Source organism: Rhipicephalus microplus, chromosome 8 (assembly GCF_043290135.1).
Source record: "Rhipicephalus microplus isolate Deutch F79 chromosome 8, USDA_Rmic, whole genome shotgun sequence".
In the NCBI taxonomy this organism is placed as follows: Eukaryota; Metazoa; Arthropoda; class Arachnida; order Ixodida; family Ixodidae; genus Rhipicephalus; species Rhipicephalus microplus.
The window spans coordinates 76,128,401-76,149,445 of record NC_134707.1 but is presented as its reverse complement, the minus strand read 5'-3'; the positions used below and the strand labels follow the sequence as shown (position 1 = coordinate 76,149,445).

General features: G+C 42.8%; 1 protein-coding gene across 1 annotated transcript; it reads left to right on the top strand.

Moving 5' to 3' along the window:
* The first annotated feature begins 627 nt into the window (after positions 1-627).
* Positions 628-19,928, top strand: LOC119185358 (organic cation transporter protein). Its single transcript, XM_075870242.1, has 10 exons — positions 628-1,057; positions 2,204-2,304; positions 3,242-3,396; positions 4,896-5,064; positions 6,524-6,671; positions 7,203-7,294; positions 14,857-15,071; positions 16,896-17,077; positions 17,958-18,103; positions 19,063-19,928. Exons 1-10 carry the CDS (start codon positions 710-712, stop codon positions 19,124-19,126), a joined length of 1,620 nt encoding a protein of 539 aa, XP_075726357.1. The 5' UTR covers positions 628-709; the 3' UTR covers positions 19,127-19,928.
* The last annotated feature ends 1,117 nt before the right edge of the window (positions 19,929-21,045 follow it).

The following is a 21,045-nucleotide window of genomic DNA, read 5'->3' as shown; positions in this document are numbered from 1 at the left end:
TTGTGCGTGACGAGTGGGTCATTCAATGTGTGATGATTACGCTTATAATTCGAAAAGAGGCATTGACCTAAGCGATAAAAAGGTTGAAGCCATGGGTAATTAAACGCGGGTATTCAAATAAACCCTACTGAAATATTCCATACGTCATTCCTGTAGGTGCACGGGTTTCAATACAGATCACCTTGAAAATGTCTACACTTCTCCATATTTACAGTGTACTTCCTCAATATTCTCTCGAAAACACATGTAATCATCGGAAGCGCATAAAAAAAGCTTCAATACTGAAGTCTTTCGCGGCGGAGCCGTTCCTATGCAGCGTGTACTACCGCACCATATCGTTCTAGCGGCGTAAAAAACATGGCGAGATAACAACAAAAGACACGTGGTGGCACCTGTCCGCAGTTTTTCTTCGCCCCGTGGGCTAAATGATATTGCAAGTACAGTATCTCATGTCAATTACTCTGAACACAGCCAGGTGGGCACAATGCGCTTTCCACGAGCTAATTAGCGTGTTTCTCCGAATGAAATATGTGTATTTCGTCACAATTATTGTCATAAAAACCTGAAAACCTGTCGTATTCTGTTGAAAGGTAAAAGTGAGCTTTTTTTCTTTTTTTTAGAGGTGATCGCATTTGAGGAGTGATGCAGGGCTGCCCCCACTCAATGTTTTGAGCATTGACGCTAATATAAGTTCCAGGAACAAGTCAGTATGGACGTCACGCATGTAATTGGAGATTACGGCAAGTTTCAGAGGAACGTATATCTGTTCACGCTGCTTCGAGAAGCGCCGAGTGCCATTCACCTCGTCATATACAGCTTCTTCTTTCCGACGGTGGAGTACTGGTGTGCCATGCCAGAAACACTGGTAGGAAACATAACTTCGGTGCAATGGGAACTACTTGCCTTGCCCAATTCATCCTCTTATCCCCGTCACCAATGCGAATTCCTTGAGTTCGATGTTACGGTAGAAAGAGTTGTGGTACTGGGAAACACGTCAATGCCTTGTGAAACGTGGGAGTATGGACGAAGCTACTACAAAGGATCCATGGTACAAGAAGTGAGTTGGCTACATGTGCTTCTTTTTTTGGTGCTGGGGTAAGGTAGAGTGGAGATGCTGTATTCGCATGTTAAAGCTTTAGTATGAAAATTCGTTACCAGCATGAAACCACTCGAAAAGTGATGGTGGTTGCTTACACTTCCCGATATAAAACATAAGTAGGGTCAAAGTCAGTGGTGATTCAGTCTTAAGTAAGCGATAATTGTAACATGCAGTTACTTGAGAGACAACACTAGCTTACACGAACTAACCGTCACACTAAGTATAGCTGTGACCAGCTGCAGTTACCAAACTTTATTATGGGCAAGATAGGGTATATTATCACAAAGAAACACACTTTTACACGTAGTTAACCGAGTAAATCTTGCAGGAAACACTGGGCAAAAACGCGCCGACCAGAGAAATACGATGTCTTGTTAGTACGCGCCCTTGTGGCCAGCGTAAGTATTTTTGAAAGGTTAGAAGTATTCCTGTAGCACCTTTGCAATATTCGCCTTGTATGTGAAAAGCAATTCGAGTTCATTGCGTACAACCAGGCAGTTGACGAAGCCGCCAACGACCAACAACCTTTGGCCGAAACCTAACGAGGCCTAGGACCACTATACCAATCCGCAGAACATTTTATAAGGTTCATTGAAGCCATTTAAAGATGTTGAAGTATCCGCATTTTGAAGCGGGTTTTTTTGTGGCTCCTTATTTATTGAATTCCATGCGCCGCAATAATTAAAAAAAAAACGGGGTCGCGTTCGATTTTGCGTTTCAGCTGAATCGTGCTTTCTGGTCAGCACTTTGTGTTGAAACCAGTATTTACTCATAATAGACTAAAATATTCGTTAACTTTGATGATCTTTTGCGCATTTCCCGTTTTAGACAGTCTATATGATTTCATCTTGGCCACATTACCTCTGTGTGTAAATTTATGGCCTCGCATTTTTGAACACTGTTATTAGGCGACTGCTATTAAGGTGCCCGAAACATAAGACAGGGGTAAGAGTCACATCCCATTTTTATAGGGAAGGGGGATAAAAAAGCACCCATTGCATGCATTTGAATTTAGACGCAGAGATATCCGCGAAGTACAAGCGTACTCGTATTACACAGAACACATTGTACCGAATGAAGCAAGTATTTCTATGCTCAACACAGTGGGACCTCGTTTGCGACCGAGCTTGGATGCGAAGTCTCGCACAGACTGCGACAATGGTCGGAATGCTCGTGGGCACACTGATGTCCTCTCTCGGAGACAAGTATGTGAATTCGTGTGTTTGGAAAGTGTCCGTTCAGCGACAAATAAAGACGAGAAATAGGAAGCTGATTGTCCCCGATACTGAAACAGACTTGTCTTTGTCGAGCCACTGTTCGTAACGTAAACGTTAGGCCAGTCGTGTGACCATGTTATGGAGTTGGTTACAGGGCACTAATGCCTTAAGGCACATATGATCAAAAATTCTGGGCATTTACACTGCAGTTTACTTATTTTCATTTATTGTTGATTAGTGAGTACATCAACTAACAACCACGATTATTGTGTTCATAATTCACGTAAACACAGTGAACTATTTCGCATAGAATTGATGGAGCGCACGCTTTCTTATTATGTGAAAACAGTACGTAGCGCTTATACAAGGTATACGAAGGTTTTATTGCTGCAGTCCTTCATCTATGTAGCCCATTCACCTATTCTGATTAAGATTATAGTTACTGATTCTGCAAAAAGTCTATGCAGATCCTATATAAGACGCATAAATGTTAACAGACTCCATTTTATAGCCTAGTCGCCAGTCTCTGCCATGCTGTTTTTTTTGCCTTACTTCAGTTTCAGTGTCCACGTTGCTTCATCATCTTTTAAGGCAACATTACACACTGAGCTCAATTAATGACAACTTGTGTTTAAGTCATCAGTTTTTTTTGTAGTGCTAATTTAACCACTCGCATGTACTGACATTGTGTCAAAGGTACCTTAATGAATCATTTATTGATCAGTCTAAGATCAAGAGTCAATTCGCATTAGTAATTAGTATCCTCTGATAAGTGTGGCTAGATGAACAGGTTTGTAAGGATGCACAACATCGAGCTTGGAAAATGCACATGTACTTGTCATCTTTTGTACCCATGTGTTATGCCTTGTTCAATCGAGGTATGTATACTTTTACCTGATTATTGATTTTCTTTCGAACTTGTCAGGATAGGCCGGAGACCCATCGTAATAGCCGGTTACGTCATCTGCTTGTTCGGAAGTGTTTGCGTCGCAGTGTCTCCGTCATTTTCCATCCTTGTGGCATCAAGAGCGCTGCTCGGCTCTGGCTTAGGAATGGGGCAGTCCTCGTCTTTTTGTTTGCGTAAGTTTGCTGCTTTAATTACTCTATACGTATATAATCTTGCTGCTTGCCGAACACGCATATAGTAATGCACACAGGACGTGGACGTGATTTGCCACAAGTGCTATCGTATGATAGAGGAATTAATTGAGAAAATTGTGGGGGGGGGGCACATGCTTTGACAGTCCTCATTGAAAGACGACTGAGCTTATCTGTATATCGGCCTGCCTCCAAATGATTGGGCGCATGAATTCTTGGCCTTGCGTTGATTGTGTTTCTGAAAATTTCTTGCAATAGATGTTAAGGAGTTAGTAATCAAGAGATTGAAAAGGGTGGAAGTAATGCAAAGTAGTGTCATTATTTTGCGATTGATTGATATGTGGGGTTTAACGTCCCAAATCCACCACATGATTATGAGAGACGCCGTAGTGGAGGGCTCGGGAAATTTCGACCACCTGGGGTTTTTTAACGTGCACCCAGATCAGAGAACACGGGCCTACAACATTCCCGCCTCCATCGGAAATGCAGCCACCGCCGCCGGAATTCAATCCCACGAGCGGGAGTTAGCAGCCGAGTACCTCAGCCAATAGACCACCACAGCTGGGCCGTCATTGTGCAAGACCTTGCTTTGGAAAAAAAAAAAACATGCTACACATTCACGGTATAGCTCGAGTCTCTTGAAGAATTTCCTAGTGTTCATAGAAAACAACAAAGCACACACTGGCTGAATATGTTATTGTAGGAAGCGAGTGGTTTCCATTAGAAAAATCCCGCCTTGTAGCATTACCAGAGGGCCTTTCTAGCGCTGATTATTTCTCAAAGTTGACATACCAGTGGTAAGGGCCAGGCGAAGACCTGCTATTGCATTTGGCTGTCTAAAACAGGGTTGCCAAATGCTACATCAAAGTTTAGGCTGGTGGCTGTTGTCCGTGTGACAGGCCTCATTAAATAATTGAAAATGACGCTCGTAAACATTTACTGCGTGTTTCGAAATTTCTTGAGGTGACCGACCAAACCCACCGTTGCTGCTTAACAGCGAAGTTGCTAGCTCTGTCCGGCTTCTGAAAGTTGTTTCGGTTTGAACAGACGGCAGCCGCATTTGGTAGTCCCAAATACAATCGGGCAGCGTAATAATTTCATCGCATTTATAGAACTCCAGGACCTGAAAAATTATCGGCAGGGGGTCCCTATGGTTTGTGTCTATGATATATTGGGCTTGGTACGTGAAACTGCAGGATTTGTTATGGCCTACGGTCAACGACTGGCTTAAAAGTTTTCCTCGGCATACTTGATGTGCGCTGTTTCTGGAACACTAGGTCGGAGGGACCTTTGAATTTCTGAGCAAATAATAGGTCTACTCTGCGGAACTGCAGAGTATATGTCGGCGTGTTTTCGAACAACGTGGTAATTTAAACCAAAGTTACCTGCAAAACTAGCGGGTATGTTCAGCTTTATATTGTGTGTCGTGGTATCTCAACCTTTCACGCTGGTCGAAATTGTCCTGCGCCACGCGATTGCAGTTATGGAGGTGATCGGCCTTAAGGAGAGGACCGCCGCCGCTCTGGCGCTCGGCGTTGGCTTCTCACTTGGCATCATCATGCTTCCTGGCTTGGCGTGGTTCATACAAGACTGGAGGATGCTGCAATGGGCTATCACCACTCCTTTTCTGGCCTTCATCATTTGGTCTTGGTGAGAAGCAAGAACGTGTGTCTTTGTTTTATTTCACAAGGTGAATTATCACCATAGTAATTAGCCTTTGGAAAATATCTTCGCGCAAAATGTCCGAATGACTCATGTGTCTGTTGGAGTCAGTCAGACCAAGTCCTAATTATTTGGCGTTATGTTGATGCTTCATTGTGATATAGAAAATTCTTGGTGTGTTCAGCATAACCCGAGAACTTGTGAAGTATACGTATGACTTCAATTTGGTACCCGGCATACTTCAGCTGCAGAAGAGTTGGTATATAAGCCGATTGGCATTACAATATTGTAGAAAGCAGAGCAAAATGTGCAAACAGGGAAAATGCTACAAGCACACAGGACCAAACGTTAGCGCTGTGGACGTGTGGTATTTGCCTTGTACCCAGTTTTCTGGGCTCATTAAGGCAAGGATTCTTGAATTACAGTCTCGGGGTACTGTGTCAAACTAGCACGCGGCAAGGAAAAAATATCTCTTTCAATCGTAATTTACGTGCCTACCTTATCGAAATTGTTTCAAAACGATAAACCAGCTTTATTAATTTATTACAACTTTGCAAAATTGATGAAGCTGTAGTGAATTGTACAGGATGAAATTGGTACGGCGAGCAAAATTTACTGATCTGACGACCGAAAAATATCGATATAGTTCACTCACAGCGCTTTTTAAAAAGCTTCCGTAAGCAATCACAATACTTAACAGAAGACGCACATCACCACAGGTTTAAAAGCACCCAACCCAACGATTGCAACGATTGATGTTGGCCCTGTTTTTTTCAGGCACATCCTATTGTATGCCCACGAGCTTCCCGTAGTTTCGCGCAAATTAATTCTCCCACGTCCTAGGCTCCACTTACTTCGCCTTCGTTAGTGTACGAAGAAAAATGTACATTGCCCTCATTCATTAGAAGGCCTTGGAAGCTTCACATTTTTGCTTTCCAGTAATCGACTTCGGCCCGTTATTAACAAGCCTTTCCCGTAATAACAAAAATCTTGAGGTACTTCAAAGGCGTGTAACATTCTGGTGCCATGGCGGCATTTTGTCAACATTTCCTTGAAGATCGCTTTGATACAGCTTTACTGGCATTGTAGTGCGTGGTACTTCTTTCAAACAGGGAACTTTACGGAACACATCTTTCTGGTACTACCGTTTTCTCAGAAAGCGTGGTTGTAATTGTTGTAATTATTATTGTAGTTAACTGTGTACAACCCTGAAGTATAGTGATCATGGTGCTCAGCCACTTACCCGAAGGTCGTGTGTTCGATCCAGGGCCTGGCGGTAGCATTTCGACATACGTGAAATGATAGATTCCCCTGTAATGTGTAATGGTAATGGACGCTAAAGAACGGCAGATGACCTTGGGTTTTGGAGCTCTCCACTACGGTGTACTTCATGACCATATCTTGGTTTGTCGTTACCGCTGTTTACTGCTTTCCTCTCTGTCGGCAGGTTCCTTCCAGAGTCCCCGCGTTGGCTTATAGCGAAAGGCAAGATGTCCGCAGCTCGTAAAGTAATCCTCAAAGCATGCACAGATAACAGACTGCACGTCGACGACATTGACATTGTTCTGGCGCAGTTGAGAAAGAAAATTTTGCAGGTAAGTGCAACATCCCCCGCGATATCCTAGTTGTTGCCTCAGCACATGCGTTATTGTTCACCGGCCATGCTCTATGTGACAAAAATTAGGTTGTTCTTGCGTGGGCTTCTCTATGATTCCAACCGCTATGTTTTCCTCTTTCACATGTCAAGAGTGCTTAGGCGACATTGCCATATGACCACCAATATTCACTGGATACAGGAGTACTGATGGCTTCGAAGATTACATTCATAAATTCATCATCAATTCATCATCATCAATTCAACAATCATCAATTCATCATCATCAACTTACAATGTGTGAAATTGACAAACGTAGCGTTAGGGTACATTCTATCTTGCACACAGTCGCTGAGGCATGCGGGTCGACACTCAGAATACATTACCAGCTTTCCATAAAATCAATATATCACAGTCTCTCTGTTTGTATCGATATAAAAGAGAGCACAAAGCGTTTATTTAAAAAGGTGGCGTATGCTTTCCAATTCATTATTGATATTTGTGTTATGTTGTGTTGTCCCAATATGACTAGGAAGAAGAATCCGCAAAGAAAAAAGCCAGCTTCGTCGATCTCCTAAGAAGCCGGAGAATGCTCCTGTACACCATCGTACTGGTTTACGCCTCGTAAGTGATGCCAATATAAAATCTCGACCACTAAAAGAACGAATACCTTACGGGCTCGAGCCAAATTGTAGACATCAAACTCTGCCTATGCAGCGATGCAAACACTACCCCCAGCACACTCATCACCACCCTGGATAGTGCACAGAGAGCAATCCACAAGGGCATACGCAAGGCCACGATAATGTTAGCGTCACGTCGAAATGAAAAGAAGTGGGCGGGCATCTTTTTTTGCAAGCAACAACAACAACAACAGAAAAGAACCGCCCTATTGTAAGAAACCAGCGAATTCTATCGGCCGCTTCACTTGTGCCATCGTGGCAATGTATCTTATCAAACATCTTCCTTTGCCTCTTTTTTTTAATATGCTCTTCTTATGGTGCACGAAAAGTTTTGGAAGGAGCACGCACCTTCCACTTTGTGTGTGATAATGAAAGGAGCTGTGAAACTGCTGCGCACTGCTTGTTTCATCGCTAGGAATTCCCGGCGATCCCACTCTTGGTTGCGTTGTTCCTCGGGCGTCTCCTAAATTTATCGTAGGCAGCGGGACGGGAGGAGTACAATTCTCCGCCGAGAGGTTTCCCCGTAGTCGACCCAGTACGACCTCGGCTCGTCAACGCTTCGTCTAATGACCCCATCTTTTTGTAGGTTTAGCCACACATACCTCTGTTCCTTTGAATAGCTGTGGCAGATCACGCATGTCATGACATCGGTCGTAGTAGCTCTATGGGCGCTGACACTGCGACGTCTTGAAAGATGCCATTTTTGAAAGCCTGATGGTTGAGGCTGATAGTTTTTCATGGACAGGGGCAGTAGCATGCGCTATGTTATCCCCGTGAACAACTTGGCGGGGCTGTATTTGTTGTTCAATAGACTTGCCTTATAGGGGAGAATAATTTTGTAAGGGTCAACAGTTCTTTAAGGACCCTTCGGTATTTTTTATGATGAATTCTGCCATTCGGTTGTGTTGATAGGGAGACTGAAGGTCACGTGTTGAAAGTTGTACTCGACTGCTAATTTTGTAAATTCAGCAACCAGGGCTCTTGAGAATTGTGACCTATCAACGGACACTGCTACTTCCTCAACCTCATGTTTCGCGAAAATGTATTTGCAGTTGTTTATTACTGCTGAGGAGGACAGGTTATTCAGCGGTACCAGCTGCGCGCATCGTGTAAACTAGTCCATTACTACTAGCTACTGCTCTCTTCCCTGCAAAAAAAATTATTTTGCCCTTCGTTTCCAGGACCTATCTGGAAGGTTCGTGTGTTGCAGAGGTACATTTCGCTTGGTGTTCTGCTTAAAACAGCTGTGGAAAGTCTTAGCGATTCACTAAATTTTCGCGTCAATACTTGACCGCCAAACTGAGTTCTTTGAATGTGCCCGGCACTTCTCGATTCCACAGTGTCTCGTGAATTATTTCAAGGAGTTTCGTAGTGTCGAAGGGATGACTATCCCAGAGCCGTATAAGAGCCCGTTTTCACGTGGTCAATGCTTTGGCTTTCATTTCAGTAAGGCTTCAAGCTAAACTCAACATCTAGGGGGCTTGGCTCCCCAAATGAAAGTCCTGGGTAGGTGTATGCTGGAATCGGTGGATATGGCAGAAAGAACAGTGATTGTGGAGTAAATAACAGTGGGTATGCTGGAAGCTTTACTGTTCATATTGGCTGATGATGACGAGAGTGGAAAAATGGTGGCAGGGGGTAGTGGTGAGGAGCCAATGATAGTGACAGTGGAAAATGATGGCTGAGAGTGGCCAGGGAGAACTTGTTTGGAGGAAGACTTGATGAACAAGTTTAATGACGGTCGCGTGATGCAAGCTTGGAGGATGATGCTGGCATGATGAAGAACAACGTGGCAGTATGTGAAATCACTTGTTATTTCCCGTGTTTCCTTTCGGAATATGCAGTAAAATATATTTATGGTCGAGAAAAGCCAAAGGCCACCATCACGCTTTCTAAAACGTTTTATTTTTATTCTGCGGCGTGGAGACCATCTGAATTTTCGGGGAGCGCAGAGCTTGACCATGCATGTTCACATTTTGTGCACGTACTTACATAGCTTCAAAACTGCGATGTGCTTCTTTGTTGTGATTTTTAGAAGACTGAAGGTGCCGCTGTGAAGAGCGACTGTAAACGTGTTACATCGCCACGCAGTTTACCAGAAAAGTGTGATCACTGGTTTGCAATTGCCCCTTTCAACGGTAAATTAGAATACAGCCGCCACTTGTCGCCATGCTAGAAACGCAACCCTGGCATTTCTTGCATACAAAATTACATGAACCGTGCTTTAGGTTAACAGCGAAATTGCGTGCGCTGCTAAAATACACAAGCTTTTATTTTAGATATGCGTCGAGACGAGCCCCAGAAAGTATGGATTTCACCATTCTATTGTGCAACCATGGTTTCCAACAAATATTAATCCTACTGACCGAGCCCATCCAAGTGTCATCGGCGCTTCTGTGCTTTAGAATAGATGATTTCGACATATGCGAATAACAACACAGCATGGTAGTGGCATCATTTAACCTAAATGAAGCTTGTTTCTTTGTGTGCAATGTATGTCTCCTACCAAGAAGTGAAGACATCGAGGCGACGTGCGTTTGCGGTCACTGAAAGCAACCGGTAGCGCTCAGCGGCGCTTTTCTGCCTCTTATTCGAGAACACAGACTTGTCGATTCGCATGCTTTACTGAACCAATATCATGGCATTTTTTGTTCACAGTCTTCATTAGTTTCTTGCCAAGCTGTTATGTAATTTTTGCTAACAATGCAGCTATAGATCAGTGCGCTGGCACAACTGAGCCGTACGTACGTTGCGGGAGAAAAAAAATCAGAATATGGAATCAAATGAACGTGCGTTTTCATCGAATGAGCTTAGAGGCTTCATGAATCTGCTGCATATGTCGCACTTTCCTACGAGTGATAAACGGATAATAAACTCGGCAGCAACCACCGGTAACTTACATCTGCTCATCCACCAACTTTATTTGTTTTATTGACTTAAGAATGGTAACAAAAATTTAGCGCTGATGCCATTATCGCAGTGACAGTCACTACCGGCAGCTATTGTTTGTGTTTATTAAATACGCAATATTTAACAGCACGAGCATATTCCTTCTATATTGAGTATGCGATATGCAAAACTGAATTTAAACGGTGAATTGGTATGTTCAGTAAACATTCCACCGAGACGAAAGCATATGTCGGCATGTTTACAGTTTCACACAAGTCACTATATAAAGATTTACTGTCTATGTACCTCTCCACCCATTATACTTTGATCCTCAAGGCCTTGATGTATGGGAGCGAGTCTGCAAAACGTATACACCCTGAAAATCGAGTATTTGGGGAGTGTTTCCGCCACACAACAATATACGTCACCTATTTGGAGTATACTTTCCTCGCGTTGTACCCAGCGTTCCGCTGGTTAACGGTCCCGAACGGCGCGCGTTATTAGTGTGACATAGCATTATTTGTATGAAATTGACCAAGACCGGGTTTTCAAAAAAAAAAAAAACGTAAGCAAGTCAGTTGATTATTGTTGTGTAGCAGAACTAACTATTCCCCAAGCACTCCTTATTTCTTAAAGTGTATATCTCCAAATCAAAAACATTCTTTTATAAGCTTGACTCTAGAACACTACCCGCTATAACTTGATAAGAATAGAAAGGTATTTTTGTCTCCTCGGTCATTTGTCTCTGATGTACCTGAAACAATAGAGCAATGCTTTGTGAGCTACAAAGACGCCATTCTATTCTAGGGGTCCTTCAATGAAGTCGGCAGAATTAAAAAAAGGGAAACTTTTGTCCACAGTTCGCTATTTTAATCTTTGATGAAGTGCCGTACGATACGTTTTTTTTTTGTTATTGGTATTGACAGTCTGTAGAAGACGCGCATGTAGCATCGCAGTGCAGAGCCGATTACTTCTTCCCGCATACATTTCATCCAAATTACTACTCTCCTAAAGAGTGTTGATGAACTTGATTTTAGGCCGCACTGGTACCACATCTTGGTGAGGTACCCTATCTTGTTACCCCAATTTGGTACCCATCTCGGTACCCTGTCTTGGTGACGTGCTTAGCCTCGCCACTTGTGCAGCACGTTATGAAGAACCCTCCCGAGACTATGGTATTGACTTGGAGTTTTTAAGCGACGCTTGTACGTTCACTGTCGCTATATAAAACTGCAACAGCACAACCCTGTATGATCCATAATTGTCAAGAGATCGACGAAAATTCACCTGGTGAGGTAATATGATAAGGATGTAGATGCGGTCACCGACAAAATCAAGGCGAAGAAAACCCAGAGACTTTTCAGGACCAATATGGGTTCCTTGTTCACACTAACAAACAAGAGCCGTATGCCGTCTTTTAGCATGAAAAGGCAGGCCATTCAATAGGTGTTGGGAATCTGAAGGTCTTGGGTGAAGCGATTCAAAACGAAGTCATCTCACTTGGTATTTTCTTGCTTGATACCTGGTGGCTTGCACGTCGTCCGCTCATCTGGCACTCTTCAGCGGGCAAGCAGCGGCGGCGGCGTTCTCGTTTCCAGGCTGTAGTATCACATCCGACAGCCATAGCGTCTACGATCGGTGGGCGCCACTTCTGACACCATGTTTGCGTCACGCCGAGGCGGGAAGAAGTGGGCGTGATTTCTCATTGCACGCAGCAACCAAAAAGAACCTCTATATTATCAGAAAGCAGCGGCTTTCGTCGACCAAATCACTAGCGCCATTGCGGCGTTACAGCTACCGACACTGACGCTTCCATAGCTGGCGAGCTATCTTATCGCACAAATATTATAACACCCCCTTTTGTCGTTGTCGAGCCGAAGTTTTCTGAATATCGAGGTCTTGGAAAGTTTCTTCCGTCTATCAACGCTTCCGAAATGCCGGAAGCTAATCTGAGTGAATTGCTTCGGCATAAGTTTCATTTATTGAAATCGAAAGTACTCGATGTCATGCGAGTATCGCACGACATCGAGCTCAAGGCAAACCTTCGGCGTTCATTCTGTTGCACCTAAGTGCATTATTATTGGATATACGAAGTGTGAAATCCAAGAAGCACAAACACGATTAATTTAGTTACCTACCTTTCCTATGATCTGTGGGACGAAAGGCAAGGACAATTTTCACCTGTTCAGTTGCCGTATCTCTTTCATGTATCACTTCTTTTACGTTGAACCCGCTGTACCATTTCGCACACAGGAATGTTCTGTTAACAATTCTCTTTTTTAGATAAACAATACAAATGTCGATACGTGTGTCTCTTCCTCAAGCGTCTTTAGTCTCTTCAGTCTGCCTCTAGCTGTACACACCATGTTAGCCAGCACGAACCGCTTTCAGAGGCTTTGCTCAGCTTCATGATGAAGGCTACTGCGGTTCTCGTGAATGCTGCACAAAACGATAACAATAGAGAATCATCCCACTTTCTCGTGCGAACGGCTGTATACAAGACGCGTGTAGTTCACTTAGGGCCGTTCCACGCGCTTCCCGCACAGCCGCAACGCACGTGCTGGGACCCCTACCGCACTCAAGTGGGGGACAAATAAGCCAATTGGTGACGTTGGGGAGGGTGAAAGAGCGTCGCCTATGGGCTTATTTGTCCCCCGTTTGCGTGCGGCAGGGGTCCCAGCACGTGCGTTGCGGCTGTGCGGGAAGCGCGCGGAACGGCCCTTACGCAAAACGTTCCACAGCCCCCCAGTCAGTGCTCTAGCCACCGTGCTTCGTACGAAAGCTATAGAAATCGGTAAATATAAACGTTGTTATTCCGCCTCTTACATCTGTGGCAGTTCACTACGTAACAGTAGCGTTCATTTTGGTCTTCCATCGTAGTGCGCGGAACTGTCACGTCTGCTATACTGTTTTTGTCCTCTTCGAGATGAGTGATCCAAAAAGCGCTTCGTGGTGGTTCAGTGGTGTCCCTAGAAGCAGAGTGAAATTCAAAGCTTTTTGTCAGATATTTGAAGGCGCAGACATTGGCAGTATCTGAAGCGGCCACTGTTTCGCACTAGCTAGTTGCACAGTTTTTACTTGGGCACCACAGCAAAAGTTTTCAAGATAGTGAAAATTTGCGCCACGCACTACTGCTCCGATATGTAGTGCTACGCGTTCTGCGAAGCTCCAGGGCCTGACGAGTATTCCTGCTCCTACTAACTCCTTCATGTTTCTGGATAATTAAATAAACAATTCATAGATGTTAATCCTACATATCAACGAGTTTGTTGTGCTGATCTATATGCCCACTGCAAGCGGATTTATTGCACTGTCGTTTGTAATATAAAAGAGTGCGTGAAATCTCACAAAACATTGTGTCTGTACATTTGCTATAACTAAGGCACGTCAATACATTCACGCCTTTCCGCTGTAGCACTTTGCATACCCGAAATATGCAGGCAATGTTGTCTAGAACACCGTAATTGTGAACTCTTGATACCGTTTGTGCCATCTTCCCGAAGTAGCCGAAACCTCAATTCATTAAGCCGACTCAAAATTATCGCTGCGCCAAGTAACACAGTCAACACATTGTCCGAGCCGTTTTTCACGTATCGAATAGAGGTAATGCTCCTTTACCACTTGCGGTTGAGCCTGGTGTTCAGCAATACGTACTCCTTTCAGATGAGCAAGGACAACTACCCTGGATGCTATGATTGCAGTTTTTAAGAAGTGGCCGCCTTCTTTGTTACTGTCCTCATCTCATGTGGCGGCAAACAGATTTCACATGCCTTCAACAGACCAGACCACGCAACATAAAATTGCATCCTAGGAAAATTGTGCTTAGTTACCGCAACACTGAACACGTAAAAGGCGCAATCTGTGTGCTTCTGAATTAGGGTAAATCATGGAGGCTCAGATAAATAAGTGTAAACGCAACGGTTCCAAATTAGATTGATCTTTATTTACAGTTGAATAAGAATATAAACAAAGCAGCAACGCAGTCTTCGTATTGCTAAGAAGGTCATCAATATATGGCAACTTGCTAGTCCTCAAGCAGTGTTGAATAGGAGAGTAATTATGTCGACACATTGTTAAGCTGAGACAGTAAATGTTACCGTGGAGACTTCCCACGGATAATATTCCCAATATTCCCAATATTTATTCCCAATATAGCTCATGAAGTATTTATTTTTGGTATCTAACATTTATACCTTGACCATTGGTAACCTTTATTTAGTTTTTCTTTCTCATAACAAACTTCATATATGAATAGATTTAAATAAACCAATAAAAATGAGGCGTATTTATGCATACCTCATACTTTCATGGCTACTCTCCGTTGAGAACTTGATAGGTGAAGCGACCACTGCAACCTAAGCATTATGTATGTGTGGTGGGCAAATACACTGACTTTTGTTTTAAGGATTGATGTCTTAGTCGTGGTACTTGTAAAATTAATCTACCTCAACTAGTTGGAAATGCGTGATCATGTTTTAGAAGTGGCTTATTTCTTGTCCTTACATCGTGCCCATTTACCAATTGCTCTGGAAACAAGATACAGAAACACACACACACAAAATGCGGCCCTCTGCAACTGGTTACGTACTCTTGTCCCGTGCTTTTGTCAAGCAGGGTAACCGGTGGGATCACATTCTACGGCCTTCAGCTCTCGGTCACGAGCCTGGGCGGGGATCCGTACCTGACGTTTGTTCTGGCTGCCCTCGTGGAGATACCAGCGGTGCTCGTGTGCTACACAGCCGTGCGCTGGTTTCCGAGGCGTCCGACAATGTTAGCCGTGTACGCTGGCACCGCACTGTGCACTTTTGCAGTGTGCTTGCTTTCCCTGGGTGAGTCACGTCTTTTTCGGACGATTCGCTGTTGCTTCTACATCAGACGTGAGCGTCCTAAGCAAGGTGCGATAACTTACTTTTTTTCATTAGACACTCAAGCACGAGTGCTCATCGAAACAAGAGAGGGCTGCGTAAAAATAGAGACACAAAATAACAAAATCACAATATATATCTAATGATCTTTAGATACCTATAAGGCTGCAGTTTTCAAGGCCCCTACAAGTAAACTTTCAAGAATAACTCAGATGCAAGATGCAGCGTATGCAAATGAGGTACGCAGAAAACCGACCCAGTTGACGTCACATCAATTTAAACAACTGTTTATCAAAAGAGAAAAAAAAAACTACGTTAAGTGGAAGTAAAGCCGCAAGGGTGATGATTTAGCACCTCGACAGTGCGGAAAGAATTAATCAGCTAAAGTAGTAGTCCGGCATGCATTGACATCTACGTGTGACGTTGATTATGACGTGGCACCTTGGCGCACATACAATAAGACGGCCTTTTAAATAACCGAACATTCAACACTCAATTTGTTACGATGTCAGTTAATCCCCACAGGGCATATATAGGCTTATGTTGGCAAGAAGGCGCCTCTAGTTACTCTGCAGCTAATAATAAATTCACACTTTGGAGATGTTTAGAGCGGCGTTTATTTAGGGTGAGCGTAGAAATTTTCTAGCGCATGAGCACGTGTATGTTTCGGCGAAAACGTTCGCATTTATAAAGGACAATTTGCTGGGCATTGCAGGAAAAAAAAAGCTGACCACAATATATATATATATATATATATATATATATATATATATATATATATATATATATATATATATATATATATATATATATATATATATATTTATATATATATATATATATATATATATATATATATATATATATATATGCCGAAGTTTCATGTATACACAACCAGAAATTTTTATAAATACATATTTGTAGAGGAGCTAGTCTTAATGCATAAATCTTTGACTAATTTCTGTCAAAATAAAAGAACGTTTAGGTGGATATGTTGTATTGTGCCAAGCTACTGCATCTCTATACGTTGATGTCATTCTTGAGCACTAAAAAAACTTGGTGGCTGGAAATAACATCTGAATGCCGCGGTTCACTGAAATGGTGAATAGAATCGCGGTATGAACGTGAGCTCAGTGTAATGGGGTGATAAATTAGGTTTAGCACTTTTTGCTTCCCTGGGTGGCAGTTCATTGATTGATTGATATGTGGGGCTCAACGTTCCAAAAGTACCGTATGATTATGAGAGACGCCGTGGTGGAGGCCTCCGGAAATTTCGACCACCTGGTGTTCTTTAACGTGCACCCAAATCTGATCACACAGGCTTACAACATTCTCGCCTCCCTGGTTGACAATTCTGATCTGAAAATAATTGTCAAAACAACATCATCTAATGTTCTGTAATATCCAGTGTGGTACTTCCATGAAGAAAGAAAAAGATAGAAGCATGGATATCTTACAAACACATGTGTACAAACATACCAATTGATACCACTTATCGGCTTAGAGCCGACACACCGCAGGGACAGAGATATTGTACTTTTCTCAACCCCACATATTTAACGCTCACGACATGGCCCATAGGTATTGTACCTTGAGTAGCACATCTTAGTGGCAAATCGTTGAGAGGTGTTTCATTCGCAATAATAAAGTTCACAAAAGTTTATTAGGCGTCTCCACTATATCCTAAAGCGAACTTAACACTAATTCACGTAAGTGACTATATGGAGTCGCTGCCTCACGCAATTTTCTGTTGGCGTTTCCTAACGCATCGCTTCCAATCTCATCTAGATTGGGTTGTACTACGCCAGATGTGCGGCATCGCGGGCAAGATGCTGGCGTCCGTGTCTCTTGCGCTGCTCTGGATTTTCGCTGCCGAAATATTCCCGACAGTGTTCCGGACATTCGGTGTGAGCGCCTGCTTGGTCGGCACACGCATTGGGTCCTCGACCGCACCATTGCTTCTCGAACTGGTAAGTAACCTCCACCGTGCCAAAGCAGTTGCCCCACGTTACGCACCACGAAAACGCCACTGACTTTCTTGCGGCCCACAAGCCTGAATAAAACTCTGCAAACAGTCTAGTATACGTGCGTGTGTGGCTACATGTGTTATGTGTATATAAGTGTATATTTCTTGATCATCACCCAGAACGGAAAGTAGCATGTGAGCCGAAACGCCAGACAAACATCTCCAGCTCTTCGATTAAGTATTTTTCTCTTAACGTTTTCTCTTATCGTTTAAAGAAAGAAGTTTCAATAACAAATATGCACCCTAAAGTTGAAAATCTCTGTACACAAATGTGTCCTATAACAGCATGATAGATGATAGCTCTTAATTACACTCCCGTGAAACAAGTATTAAAGTGATAATGTTCGTCACAAAAGTGCTAGGTAAGTTATACATCCACACCTAGGTTCATAACTACTGCGCCTTGTCTATGAACTTTTGATGGCACTTTATTAGCGTGCAGTTTTTAAGGTGGTGATGACAATGGAGGTCGGAATACAAGCTTTCCACATCCAAATGTGGGATACAAATGCGACTATATTTGGGTTTTTTAACACTTCCACGCAACATTACAAGTTGACTTGTCATATGTATTCGTATTGAGTATGACATGCAAGAAATGTTGAGGTTCTTTTCGTTCCTAATTCTTTCTTCCTTATGAAAGCTCCAAGTAAGCTACCATCACGCTGTGCATGGGAAACGTTGTTTAATTTTTGTAATCCAGAAGGCCCTGTTATTGTTATTACGTTTTTGTTTTGGATATCTCCTACTCAGTTGCGCTATCTCAAGCCGATAATTCAGATGTCTTCAGAAGTGTGACACGCTCGTACGTCGATTCTACGCAGAGAACGCACGGCAGTTACTCTCTGCCAATGGCTATCCTCGTTGGCTTCGCGACACTTGCTTCAATGCTGATGCTGCTGCTACCAGAGACGTTCAGGGTGGCACTTCCCGACACGATACATGAATCCGTACACCTGGGAAATTCGAAGTAAGTAACAGAGTAATGAGTAGCGTCTTTTTTGCTTGTTACCCGCAGTATCATTATGACATTAGGATGTGGCAGCGTTTTATGTTTTCTAATCAAGTGTTCTGTGCCACACTGGATTTAGCGGCGACGTTTCGCTGGGAGAACCAACGATGGAGAAGTTTTTAAAAAGAACATTGTTAGACATTTGAATGAATACATATGATAGGTAAGTATACTAAAGCATAAGTGGCTATTCTGAAACAATCAGTTCAAGTTTTTCATAATTACCACAGGCTGCTTTTTCAACACTTCAGAGCACAGTCGGCTCTATGAAGGGAGGGGTTCAATTTTCCCATATAACACGAGCGACCTGCACCTCTAAATAGAATTTAACTTAGTTGATATGATTGGTGTCATATTATTTGTATGTGATAATGTTGGTGAGCTACTGCTACATGTTAAGTAATTAGGAAGGGGGTGAGTAAATATTAAATTTCTCCTACAATGAAAAATTTTGGGGCGCATTTATTGAAACGCCTCCTGGTGTATGTGTGTATATATATGAACTGCTGACATAGAACACGTGCGGTACAAAATAAGGCATTGTTGAAAAATCTGTCACCTTAACCAGCCGGGAAATCATAAGACATGTCTGAGAGAGCGGTCAGCGTTGACTTGTTCATTAAGGTGATGAGTCATCACACATTGATCTCATGTCATACAACTGCTAAAGGATATAGTGATATATGCACGTAATCATTGCCCATTCTTTTGTAGACAACATCAGGCCAATCATAAAATATTTTAGTTTTGTTCAAGCAGATGCACAACTTTTAAAAGCTTTTTGTGCGCAATTAATGAATAACGTGAAAAAAATGGCTCAAGAAGTTTGTAGGTAATTAGCCCTATAAGCCTCTCACATGTTTGTTTGGGGGAGGGGGAAACGTTGTTGTCTACAATGTTTGTAATATTTCTTTCAGGAGATCGAAGAACAACCAGTGCGTTGACCGCTTCAACACAGAGCCTCTACGCGAGAACTTATAGTGTAGTGAAGTTTAAGCGCGTGCCTAACATTCTTGAATGTCACGAATGTTACAACGGTGGGCGACAGACTTAAATCAAGTGGAAACGCCGCAAGATTCAATTGCATCTTACTGCATTATTGAAATCAACTTCTGACGTGGTAATCATAATGATTCAGGGAAGTACAGTCCTGGTTCCCAGCTATGCTGCCATAGAAATTGGTAAGATAGTCGTTTGGAAACTTTTGAACTCCCTTGTACTTGTTGCTATGAAATTGACTATGGGATCTTTGTTGCAAAGCGTCATTTTGCCTTGGCGAAACCAAAAGGCTTTGCAAACTATAAAAATTTTATGGTGGGTGTAGTTTTTCGGCAACATTGTTCCCTATCATAATTCTATTTCATAAGGCATTCAAATTAACTTCATGAAGACTATGTCGTCTCTTTGAATTATGAATAAGACTACAAAATCAAGGCAAAATTTTTATACAACTTTCGATATTACACTTAACTTTTACCTCTGCGGCCACAGCGATCAGTATTCACAAGAGGGACCGATCACCGCTCAGGGTTTATATAACAGATACGCTTTCATTTCTTGCACCATTCGGTGATTTCTTTGTCTGTTTGTTTGTTATTTTATTTTTGTGTAGAGTTTATTGGTCCTCTAACAAGGGTTGTTTATCGCAATATTTGTTTTCACTGTGTACTCGTCTCGTACAAATGTTCACTACTCTGGAACCTCCAGATCACTGCCGCCTGAAGCTACAGCTGCTCCAGCTTGGACGAAGTGTGGCGTGGAATAAACACTGAAGTATGTGTAACCATGGTGCACCGATTGTATCATCATGTTCCCAACACTTTGCCGCTGTTGACATGTGGCACCGGAAACGTAGATTCAGTTTCATGGTGATCTAAACAATCATATCCTTTTTTTATTTATACAGCTGCTTGCGCGATGTGACAGCTAATACAGTTATAGCATTTCCTTACGAAAATTTATGAGTTGTTGCTAGCGTTGTGAATGGGAGACAACGTTGTTGGGCTGGCAAAATGGTAGCCTGCTCCACAGCAGTATGCGTTGACGTGGTAGAGCAAGCTGGTCATGCACATGAAATGCCTCGAAAAACTGTTCATTAGGATGATAATGTGCCTTAACCATGCACAAACTATCTAACCGTAAGCTCAAGCGGCTCTCCGGTTAAAACAGTAATCGCTAAAATGACCGAAAACCAAATTTTCTTGGAACCTATTTTTCTAAGGCACAAAAGAAAGTTCACCAGTAAGAGCCTCTTATCACAGAATGCTAACTTGGAAAACGCCGCGAAAGTATTGTATTCAGAATTTTCGCTCTTGCGGCAAATACAAAGTCTTACACACATATCTCAACGCATGCTGAAAACAGGGAGCCTGACATCGGTGCGTGTTCAAGTATGATGGCTTCCGGCGCATGCGCCGAGGCTTCAGATGGTCCACTGGCTACCGCGAAGACAGTAACAGTTCTCATTGTGTGGATTATTTACCTTTTAACGAGCATAGATAGAGGAGGTATGAATATTATTATACATACTCTAACTTTGAGCCCTAAATAAGACGTGCGTGACAGCTTCAGACTACGAAACTGCGAACAGTGAATTGATAGAATCTATAATCCAGATCCACGGCTGTTCCACTTGGCTTGCGCGACTTACCAATTCTTTTGTTATTTTCAAACTCGGTAGAAAACATATTCATACGCAGAAGACAATGAAGTTCAACTCCACCCCAATATTTCATTGTCTTTCTGCTAGGATCTAATCGAACGTTCTCGCCAGTACTTAGTCTCTTTATTAAAAGGGCTTGAATCGACCAAGTATACCATTAGTTCAAAGACCAGCGTCAATACCAGAACAATGAAGACGAATCTCGTTCAGCTTACCTGTGTACTCGAGTAATCAGAAT

Bases quoted from the DNA above. Each gene is read 5' to 3' on its own strand.
- LOC119185358 (XM_075870242.1), top strand. From the start codon at position 710: ATGGACGTCACGCATGTAATTGGAGATTACGGCAAGTTTCAGAGGAAC. The intron at 7,295-14,856 runs GTAAGTGATGCC...TTTGTCAAGCAG, and splicing joins ATCGTACTGGTTTACGCCTC to GGTAACCGGTGGGATCACAT. The intron at 17,078-17,957 runs GTAAGTAACCTC...GATTCTACGCAG, and splicing joins CACCATTGCTTCTCGAACTG to AGAACGCACGGCAGTTACTC.